General features: G+C 33.5%; 2 protein-coding genes across 4 annotated transcripts; one reads left to right on the forward strand and one right to left on the reverse strand.

Annotated features, from left to right (window-relative positions):
- Positions 1-500: 500 nt before the first annotated feature.
- Positions 501-6092, forward strand: LOC105766785 (protein ANTI-SILENCING 1). 3 transcript variants are annotated; one of them, XM_052631578.1, is made up of 12 exons: positions 501-1306; positions 1587-1758; positions 1848-2030; positions 2115-2446; positions 2543-2569; positions 2925-3017; positions 3742-3820; positions 3960-4050; positions 4692-4797; positions 4938-5054; positions 5589-5689; positions 5784-6092. In XM_052631578.1, exons 1-11 carry the CDS (start codon positions 953-955, stop codon positions 5643-5645), a joined length of 1611 nt encoding a protein of 536 aa, XP_052487538.1. In that variant the 5' UTR covers positions 501-952; the 3' UTR covers positions 5646-5689; positions 5784-6092. The 3 variants fall into 3 exon arrangements, with proteins under 3 accessions (XP_052487538.1, XP_052487539.1, XP_052487537.1); XM_052631579.1 differs by having other exon boundaries at positions 5589-5662; XM_052631577.1 differs by having other exon boundaries at positions 502-1306; positions 5589-6092.
- Positions 6093-6310: 218 nt separating this feature from the next.
- LOC105768092 (probable histone H2A variant 3) lies at positions 6311-9238 on the reverse strand. Its single transcript, XM_012587830.2, has 2 exons — positions 8974-9238; positions 6311-6860 (listed from the first exon to the last, which is right to left on the reverse strand). The coding sequence occupies exons 1-2, from the start codon at positions 9079-9081 to the stop codon at positions 6564-6566; spliced, it is 405 nt and encodes a 134-aa protein (XP_012443284.1). The 5' UTR covers positions 9082-9238; the 3' UTR covers positions 6311-6563.
- Positions 9239-10740: the final 1502 nt, after the last annotated feature.

Raw genomic sequence — 10740 nt, forward strand, 5'->3', positions numbered from 1 at the left:
ACAAAAAAATAAAACATGATTTTTTTAGCTAATTTTTTCTTAAAACTGGTGCAACCAAATTATTAGGGGGCATCAGCATGATGGAAGTGACCGTTCAGTCACAAGTTTGTGCTTTTAATACAAAAAAAAAAAATTAAAACACAAGTTTTTTCAGCTAAATTTTTTTTAGAAATTTTTTGAGTATCGTCGATTGATCTGACTGTACTTAAAATTTTTTTATTCGAAATAAAATGATACGCCGATATGTCAGACGACACCCATATTTTACTGTATATTTTGACTATTCTCGTAAATATTATTTCTATTATCTTATTTATATATATTAATTTATTTTATATTATCATGTAAAAAAAACCCTAGAATTTCATTAAAAATTCCTAGAAAAGTTCTCTTTTTAAAAGGCCCGTTAGAGAAAGGCGCGTGGAAGAGAAAATCCCGTTGGTAGCGAGTAGGGTGATTCTGGCGCAGGTTGAGCCTAGGCCAGTCTCCTATGAACTCTATAAACAGGCGGCACTCTGCAGTTAATTTCCTTTCCATGCTTGTCATTGTCATTGCAGCCTTTTATAGCTTTCTGCTTTCCATATCACTATTTTTTTCAAATAGAAACTTATGCTTCCCGTATCAGTATCACCCTCCCTTCCTTGAACAAAAAACAAAGCCCCCCCAAAATATCAGTTTCATTCTCACTTTCTTAAGTCCAAATTCATTTTACGTTTTTGGGTTTTCCTTCCTTCCTTTCTTTCTAGTAATAATGTAATGTATTAGTATATTGTAGTCCTTTTTCTTTTTTCTGTGTGATTCTTAGATGTGTTTTTTAAGTATTTTTTGCATGAACAGCGACAATGTGAACATGTAAACATTGTGTTCTTGTACTGTAAAAAAAGGAACAAGTTTTTTTTTTTATGCACCCTTTTTGTTTTTTGTTTTTGCTTTGTTTTTTCGTTAATGCAAAATGTCACACATCAGAGAGAAGAATCGAGAAGAAAAAAACCTTGGGTTCAAATGGGGTATTCCGATAGGGGCTGGAGCGAAGAACAGCGACATTATGTTTTACGAGTCCTTTATCTTTAAGGGTGAAGAGTATTTTGTTTACAATTGTGTTTACTTTGACCTTGGACAACCCGAAGCTTCCATTGGTAAACTAGTAAAGTTGTTTGAGGGTCCAGACCATGTTAAGAAAGTTAAGGTTGTTTGGTTTATGCGTCCTAGTGAAATCAGGAACTATTTGGGTGATTATGAGCCTCGCTGGAACGAGATTTTCTTGGCTTCGGGTCAAGGACGTGGGGTTTCCAATATCAATCTCGTGGTAATTTTCTCATCCGTTTTTATTGTTGGTTTTGTTCTAACATTTTCTTTATTTTGCTTATTTTTATAATTTTAGTCATCATTTGAAATTGTTCTTGTGTCAATGTATTTGTCTTGATCGTTATATAGTTTGACTCTGTAGTAGGCCTCGTTTTGACCACTCATGATGATTGTGATCGATCATCAAAATGTGCAGCTTTTGCAATTGAGTGTAAGTTTTATGGCAATCAAGATAATATGGAAATTAATTATGCATGATCTTCATGTTTTTACACATGTAGGAATCGATTGTTGGAAAATGCAATGTTGTCTGCACATCAAATGATCATAGGAATCCGCAAGCATATTCTGAAGCAGATTTGAGACGGGCGGACTATTTCTTCTGCTGCCATTTCGATGTTGGAGAGCTTGCAATATCGGATACTTTTCCTGATATGGTGGATAGAGTTAAAGGTTAGATTATTATCTGCTCCGAAATTTTTGATTGGAATAAACACAAGCGAGGCTGTAGAAGGATTATTTGTCTCTCTGAATGTTTGCAGTGGAGCACTTCTTCAACAAGAAAACAGAACAAAAGCTGTTAGGCCGAATCAATCTCAAATCAAATGTTAAGGGGCAAACTCAAAGACCAAAATTATCTTCCAAGATAAAAGTAGTAACAAAATCAAATGGTGTTACTGTAAAAGATGATAATTCTGGTAGCAGAGTAAGCTCATTGGTGAAAGGTGATTTCTGTGTATTCTTTTCTTTGATGATGTATCCATAAACTCAATAAGTAGATGAAATTAGATTGCACTTGGCACTTGCAGAACCAAAGGTAGAACCAGTTAGCATGAGCAAGCAAGTGCATCTTCCAAGTGAGAATATCCCACCAAGGCCCAAGACATCCAACTCTAACAGTAGTACTCAGCATAGCGGAAGCTCACAGTGGGAAGCTCGAGATGAAATTGATAAAGCTGAAGTGAAATTTCCTAAAGATTCACTTTCTAGCCCTGATGACGTCCAGCCTTATAAAAAGAGGAAGCTTTTTCTGGATGAGAGGACAAATGATAAAGTTCATAATTTAGATGGTCAAATAGGACATGATAGGGGTATAAACATTGATAATCAGCTTGTACAGGTTTCAAGAGTACCAGATGATGTACTTTCTGCATCTTTTTAGTATGAGATGTCGACTTGTATGTTTCTCTTAAGACTTTGGCAACCCTTCTAATATCTTCCATTTTGACTGTTGCAGGATAGAAGCAACTGGTTCGAGCAACAAGTGAGTTGAAGCCTTTTCTCTATTACCATTCACCATTATTTTCTCTCTAGTTGTTTTTCCAAGTTTTCATGTAGTTGCTTCATCCTTTTATTTTGTCACCATATCTCTAAAATGTCTCCCAACCAACATAGTTCATAGCAGATGTCTACCATTCATATAATCTTTTGTAAACATCATCCTTGCTAAGTCTTTTTGGTGTTTCACCATCTTTTGTGATATATAAATTTCATAACATGAAGTATATTAGCTTAAGGCTAAAGTTTAAACATGAACATTGGTCATTTTTGAGATGGACTGGTTGATAATATCGTCTCTTGATAAGTTTTATCTTTTTTTATCTCCTATATTTCATTAGCCTTGGGAGCAAAGACTTGAGAGAGCTCAGGAATCAGGTAGGCTGGTCTTACTTGAAAATGTGGATCCATCCTACACATCAGAAGAAGTCGAGGTTTGTGATATTTTTCTTGGTTACTAGTTCATAGTGTCAAATTCCTTGCTGGTGATTTTACTTGTTTATTTTTTAATCCATTAAATAATATTTTTTATTCATGTAATTAATGTAAATATATTGTTCAGAGCATTGAACATAATTAAAATATTTCTACAATAAAAATTTTCAAATTATAATTAAAGTTTGAATTAAAATAATAATGAAGTTTGAACTTTCTTTTAATGATTTTAGTTGCTAACTGAATGAAAATACTTAAATGTTAAATGTTAATGCATTTGTTTTACAACGGTAAGTCCTAATTTTACATTATTGAAGTGTAAGTCAAAACCAAATAAGTTAAATCTTAGTGAATGTGTAATTTTAATTTTAATAAAATAATTTTCTAATATTCAAAATTTTATAATGAAAATAAAATATTAATTTAATGCTAATTTAGTAATATAATAAATAATAAAAAACATTTCTTCGGTTCAAAAGTTTCTCCAAAATCATGCTTAGATATGTTCTAGATTATAGATTACTCAAATCCCAAAAAAGTAGTTTGTGTGGTCTGAAACTATTGTGAATAAAATTTTAGATTAAAGTTGTTAAATTACACATGCATGTTGCTATTCTGCTTGGAAATGCTAAGTATATCATAATCTTGTTGAAGTTTCCTGGACCCAAATATATATATTCCTCATCATTTTGTTTACTAGTTTATCTGGAATTTCATTTTCAGGATCTTGTTTGGCATGCATTTAATGAGAAGGTTGAGGCCAAAATGATAGAACAGACAACATTTTCTTGCCCTTGCTATGGTACATCACCTCCTTATGGCTTTCATGCTCAAAGTAACTTTGTGTAACAATCAGATGAACTCATTGGTAATTAATCTTTGAGTTATCTGTTCTGCAACTTCAAGTCTGAAAGTGTGAGAAAAATCCTGTGTTTTAATAGGTAAGGCTCTTATTATATTCAAGTCAAAAGAAGCAGCTAACTCAGCAATTTTCCAATTAATGAAGAGATGCTTAATGCTAGCTGATGGGAGGTATTTAATAAGTTCATCATATTAGATTGTTTTCCTTGTTTTTCATTTGCGAACTCACAAATTTTCTTTTAAGTTAGATTGTTGCTTGCAGGTGAAGGGGGAAAGAATGGTAAAGAAAATGGGGAAGTTGTAATTGATAGGGTTGCAACAAGAACTTAAAATTTTGTATATGTTGTTAAGCACCCAACATAAGCATGGGGATGTTCGACTTAAATATAAGATAACAAGAACCTCAAAACTTAATTGATATGAGATATAACATTTCTCGACATGTGGTTCAGCAAGAGCTTAAACATGGGCAAGCTCACAAGAGGTGGACAACCTCACATGGGGCAATAAAATAGAATAGAACCCAGGCTTTGATATTACATTAAGTATCTAGACTAAAACTAACTGGTAATAGCTGAAACTGTTTAACTTAATATAAGATGATAGGAAAACCCTAAGTTGAACACATGTGAGAGCACTGTATTAGCATACCCACATGTTTTAGTAAATATCAATAACATTTTGGTTCATACTTTCATTATATATAAATTGTAAATTGCCTTATAGAGTTCGTGATATATTAACGTACTGAGGTATTACTTTGTTGGGAGAAGAGGTTTACTAGTACTACTAATGGTTTTCTTTACTTGCAGACCACTAATTGCGAGGAGAGAGTCTTTGAGGAAGGGTGCCAAAGTGGGATTTGTTGGCCATCTTACCATTGACAAACTCCAACTTCAAAGGCAGACTGAAGATATGGTAAACTTAATTTTTGCATCAACTAATTCATGCTTTGTTGAAGTATCATCTGCTCTTCTCTTTCATATCGTTTTAAGTTTAACTATGCTTATTTATTTATAAGTAGGGTCTATTTGAACTGTCTTTTTCTTTTATCCCAGAAAAAAGCAAAGTCAACATCACATGCTTCTCAGCCCAATAACATTGAATTTGATATGGGAATGGAATGGCGATTACTGCAATTAAAATCAGATATGTGGTGGAAGGCATTACATGAGGTGCTTCCAATGCCATCCTAACTTCTTTCTATTTACTTACGTGCTTATATAACTTAAACCTTAAAATTGAGCACAAAATGAAGATTAAATGCTTATTTGGGTTTAAAACAAAGACCAAGAATTGAGTTATAATGAAGGTCCAGCCTTTTTTTGTGTGGTTATTTTAGCTAAAAAAAAGGGAGACAATTTTAGTTAAAAATAAGTTTTGGAACTAAGAATGGGGTTATACAAGATTAAAATAAGCATGCTATAAAAGTAGATGTTATGGAGACAATTTACCAGCCAATTTTCCCATTGTATTAGCCTGTAACTTAAAATTTTCTGAAGGGGATAAACTGAACTTTTACCATTTTTGGGTGGCCAAGGCCAGTGTCACCCTTGCAATTTGCTCATCAATGTTATCGTATCCTACCCATAATTTTTTGTTCTAAATATGACCTATTTGGATTTAATTACATACATTATAATTCCTTTTCTATTTTTACCGGTTTCAAGATTGTTATATCTCTTGTTTTCTAACTCCTGTCTCAACAGCGACAAGAAAAGGAGATAGAAGCTGTTAGAAACCAGCTAAAGATGGAATGGCAGTAGATAGCAACCATTTGGAGGTATTAACATATCTAAATACAGGCAGGGTTCGTATCTTACAGGAAGGATTTTGCTTTTACACATCGTAAGATGTATGCGGATTAGGACCCCATTAATACACAAATCATTCTCCATATTCAGGTGTGGGATTCACTTTTTTGTTGTGAAACCCTACTTGTGAGTGGTGATTGAAAAGCAATGAGAAGAGGTATCTAGGAAGACGAGAAGCATGCAATAGGGGGGGCCTTTATTTTGGATTAGCATACAATACTTGTAGAATCAAACTCAGCTAGGGTAGGGGAGTTTGTGAAATTAGAAATGGGATCAAATCTTCCAATTTTTGTGTGCAAGTTCTTTCCGAATCCTATTTGGCTACCTCCCAGTTTCCAGCTGAACCATGTCAATACGCTTATCAATATACAAGTAAAAAATTTCTTCAGTTTATGAGCATTTTTTTCTCACGATAAGATTATTATGACTTAGAATCATAGTCCTATGGAGGGAAATATATTATTGGTAATTCGAGCTTTTGGGTCTTACATTCAGTGTCATTTGGCTCTTTAAGTTTGAATGATTTCATGAACCAGTAACGATAATGTTATTAACTCTTACATGTAGAATAATGTTGGGCAATGGTATGGCAGAATAATTGAGCAAAGGGAGATCAATGAATAAAATTGAAATGAATCTCAGATAACAGTAATGACTAGTTTCTGAATCCATCCATAAAAACTTATCAGCGGTATATATTAGAATCGCAACTTGAAGCCATCTTTCTAATTCAAATCCTTAAATTTTCCATAATTATCTACTCGAAAACAATTTATCCACCTTGTACAGAAACAAGCAGGCCCCAAAAACAATTTTCAGAGCTTAATATGGCTACAAACAAAAGCCAACAGAGAAACCGATTAACATACACTACTCCTTAGAGGATTTGTTGATAAGCGACTTGTGAATGTGCGGGATAACGCCACCCCCCGCTATGGTTCCCTTGATCAAGGTATCAAGTTCTTCATCACCCCGAATTGCAAGCTGCAAATGCCTAGGCGTTATACGCTTAACCTTCAGATCCTTGCTTGCGTTACCTGCCAGTTCTAGCACCTCTGCAGTCAGGTACTCCAGTATGGCAGCAGTGTATACAGCAGCTGTTGCTCCAACCCTTCCATGTGCATTAACTCTTGTCTTCAACAGACGGTGGACACGACCGACAGGGAACTACATTGAGTGCATACAATACAATAAGAACCATCTCATTATAACTTCAAGGAATTAACTGTACATCTACTAGAGAACAAAGTGTAATGAAATATCCAGTATATCTTCCATCTTAAAGATGATGATTTATGCCTCGATCACATACAGAAAACCCAATTTATGCAAAACAGATGCAGAAGACAGCCTTACTTCAAACGTGGAAACTTATGCTGATTTGGAAGACTTCATAACTCATTAACCATAAAAAAAAAACAGCTACATTTAGCTGAGAAGAAAGACAAGTTCAAGGTACTAAAACATCCATTGAAAAGCTTCCTAGCAATACTTAGTCTATCGAAAATTTATAAAAAATACAACCAATTAGCACAAGTTCAGGGTATTAGGTGATAGTAGAGGGTGATCAAAACAATTACGAGTCTGAAAGGATAGCAAAACCAATATCAAGGTGGAGCAAGTTAAGAGCTCTCAATGTGGAATAAGACAATCTCATACAACTAGCACACATATCAGTTATCACTATTGACAAGAACTTAACAGGCATCCCTTTAATGTTCTTCAACAATATGGACATCTTCCAAATTGCAAAGATTTTATGTAACAGAATGCTACTTTTAGTATGATCACAAAATCGCTTATCATGTGGCTTTAATGGGCAAAATTTCAATGTAACAAGTGGTTATATTGTTTAAGCCTATTTTCCAACAACTGACTCTTAACGCTCCTTTGCCAGAACATACCATATAATGGCCATCCACAAATTGAATTTTGGAATAAATTGTTAATCTAGACTACGAAAGTAAAATGCATTCTCCTTCCCTGTGAAAATATTTCTATCAGTAATAAATTCAACCTTATATGTACTTTTACTAATGCAAGATAGTTTTACCAAAGCAATAACTAAATTGTTCATTTTAGTTGTTCCCATAAGGTACCTCAAAACCAACTAAGCCATGATAGGGAGCAAGCAAAATTCATGTTGTGCATCGGTCCTCCATAAAATTGCCCACAAACTTCATTAATGATTATAATGTCAAAGCTGCTATTTTGTTTGTGTACCTCATGCTCTTTTAATTAACATTAGAGAAGCAAGAGAAACCAAAAAAATATCTTATGTTCAAAAAACCAATTTGCTAAACTTAAAGCAACTATTATGATATCAGACAGTAAATAAAACAAACCAAATGGGAGATAAGAGGAATTTAAACCAGCATATCCTGAAACCTAGTGATTTGAATTGAAGCAAAAGTTATAAAGTAGATATTCTTACAAAACATACTCTCAACCATTATTCACAAAAATTTCCCCAGCTCCTTGGAATAAGAATTGCACGCAGATATAAAACGCTTTTGAAGGTTTCGATGATAAGGCAAACCACTGTTATCAACATAAACAAATTTTCCCAACTCCCCAACCCAGCTTACCCCCCCCCCCCCTTTTTTGGCCCTCATCATGTAAATGACAATTAATAAGGCAGAACTCAGGACAATAATTATTCATAGAACACTGTCCCCTTTGCAACAACTAACATCACTTTGATGAATGAAGGTAATCCACAAAAAGCACAATTGTTCATACGCTCAATCCAAACATCAACAGAGGCAATGGCTACCTTCAGTGCCATCCATTACAATAAAACTAAAACTATAAGCTTTTAATTATAGAGGGCATTTAGCAAGACCATGGGACCCAGAAATCAAAATGGACAGAAACGTGCTAGGACGATTGGACTTGCATCAAAAGCCAATATTTAAAATTATGCCTTAACGTAGCAACGAAAGTATTCATTTCAATATGATGCAATAGATCAGGCAGATTTAAAAAAGAAAACTAAACACTAATGCAAATTCCCGCTTAAATAATTCCACTAGTAATTTTAGAAAGCCTTCTTTTCAAATAAATACATAAATATTAACAATTGCACGGAAATCGACATGATAATAACTTAACAAAGAAAAATCTCCGTTTCTTGACCTGAAACTATATTTTTGGCAGGAATTGGAGAATGCTTCATAAGTACAAATCTAATACACGTAAACAAAAGCAATAAAAAAGAAAAAGCTGATTCAAACTGAAAATTAACCCCCGGGGGGGGGGGACAGAGAGAGAGAGGAACCTGGAGACCAGCACGAGATGAGCGAGAGATGGGTTTCTTCTTGTCCTTATCTTTGTCTTTGGCGGATTTGCTAGCCGTAATCAACCCTTTCGCTCCTTTACCCGACATTTCCACCAAAATTACTTAGGGTTTTTATTTATTGATTAATTAATTTTGTTTTCCTGTTGGAAAATATGTGCTTTGCTTGGGAAGAAAAGGCGAGAAATTGATAACGTTGATTTGAAGAGAAGAGGAGAAAATAGGCTTATGAATGAAGTTGTCTTTTGGACTGCGAATAAGAAGAGATGAATGAAATTTCCCAATAAGACCTTCACAATATCCGGCCCAAACTGAATCGGATCCAAACTTCATCTTTTAAAAGATGGATTACATATGCTTGGAAATTGCCTTTTAAGTAAACTATTTTTTATTTAAATTTAATTATATTATTATAAATAATATTTTAAAATAAATACTTGTAAATCTTCAAAATTTTCTCGACATAATACTTTATTTATTATATCATTTTAATGTGTAAGGATTATGAATCTAAGAACTCCATTATTTTATAATAGAAGAAGGCTTCACTTAGAAAAATAATTTATATACATATGTTTTTTTTAATTTTATGCAAAATGTGAAAAAAGAAGAAGAGAAGAATTTAAACATTTTGGAATTTTATTGAGAAGAAAAATAAAAAATTGAAGTATACTTATAGAGAAATAAAATTTAATCCAAATGTATTGAAATTGTATTTGAAAGGACAAAATTAATAGTAAATAAATGCCAAATAAACCTATGGGACAAACACGAAAGATTTCATTGAAGTTAAGTTTGTTGATATCAGATTTTTGGTTCAATCTTTGAACAATTTATCCTCCATTTTCTTATAAAAAAGTAAAATAAATATATAGATTTAATTTTTTTTAAATTATCAAATTAAAATTATCTCATTTACTTTATAAAATTTAATAATTTTCCATTTTAATGATATCAGAACCTGTCAATCCAAGTCACGCAATTGTGTCCAAGGCCTAGTGAGATAAGGAGAAAAAATGGAGTAATGGAAAATTAAAACACGATAAAAAATATATATAAAATTCAAGAATAGAGGTGTTATGGGCCGGGCCGGGTTCGGTCTGGGCCCATAAATAATTCGGCCCAAGTCCTAGGCTCGGGCCTGGCCCGGGCCGAAATATGGATCTGAAATTTTGTCCAGGCTCGGCCCGGGAAAAATTCCTAAGCCCGGGCCCTGCCTATTTTTTAAATAAACACCAAATTTTTTTTAGAAAATTACAGAAAGTATTTTAAAAATAAAAAAAAGTATTTTAAAATATTTTTAAAAATAAAAAAATATATTTATTATATTTGGACCGGGTCGGGCCGGGTCTGGGCAAAAAAATAGTGACCAAAGCCCGGCCCGTTTTCTAAACGGGCCTTATTTTTTTGCCCAAGCCCATATTTCAAACCTATATTTTTACTCAAACCTTCCCATATTTCAGGCGGGCCGTCAGACGAGCCAGGCCGTCCGGGCTATGAACACCTCTAATCAAGAATATGGAGAAGGAAATAATTTCTCATCCTAATAATAGATGAAAATAACTTTTTTTAACTGTCAATTCATAATTGATTGGAAATGTGATTTTTATTATATTTAATTTATAGGAAATTAAAATAATCTTTTTGGGGCAAAAATATCCCTTCCTTCCTTGACGACTCCGTCAAGTCCCCATTTTGCACTTTTTTTGACAGCTTACCATAAAAAAAGTGCACAAATAAATCCAAAAT

Source organism: Gossypium raimondii, chromosome 5 (genome assembly GCF_025698545.1).
Source record: "Gossypium raimondii isolate GPD5lz chromosome 5, ASM2569854v1, whole genome shotgun sequence".
Taxonomy (NCBI): domain Eukaryota; kingdom Viridiplantae; phylum Streptophyta; class Magnoliopsida; order Malvales; family Malvaceae; genus Gossypium; species Gossypium raimondii.

What these genes read in the sequence shown, in the direction of transcription:
- LOC105766785 (XM_052631578.1), top strand. Translation starts at nt 953, where the DNA reads ATGTCACACATCAGAGAGAAGAATCGAGAAGAAAAAAACCTTGGGTTC. An exon ending in TTTCCAATATCAATCTCGTG is followed by an intron (nt 1,307 to 1,586) that starts GTAATTTTCTCA and finishes TTACACATGTAG; the next exon opens with GAATCGATTGTTGGAAAATG. An exon ending in TATGGTGGATAGAGTTAAAG is followed by an intron (nt 1,759 to 1,847) that starts GTTAGATTATTA and finishes GAATGTTTGCAG; the next exon opens with TGGAGCACTTCTTCAACAAG.
- LOC105768092 (XM_012587830.2), bottom strand. Translation starts at nt 9,081, where the DNA reads ATGTCGGGTAAAGGAGCGAAAGGGTTGATTACGGCTAGCAAATCCGCC. An exon ending in CATCTCGTGCTGGTCTCCAG is followed by an intron (nt 6,861 to 8,973) that starts GTTCCTCTCTCT and finishes CACTCAATGTAG; the next exon opens with TTCCCTGTCGGTCGTGTCCA.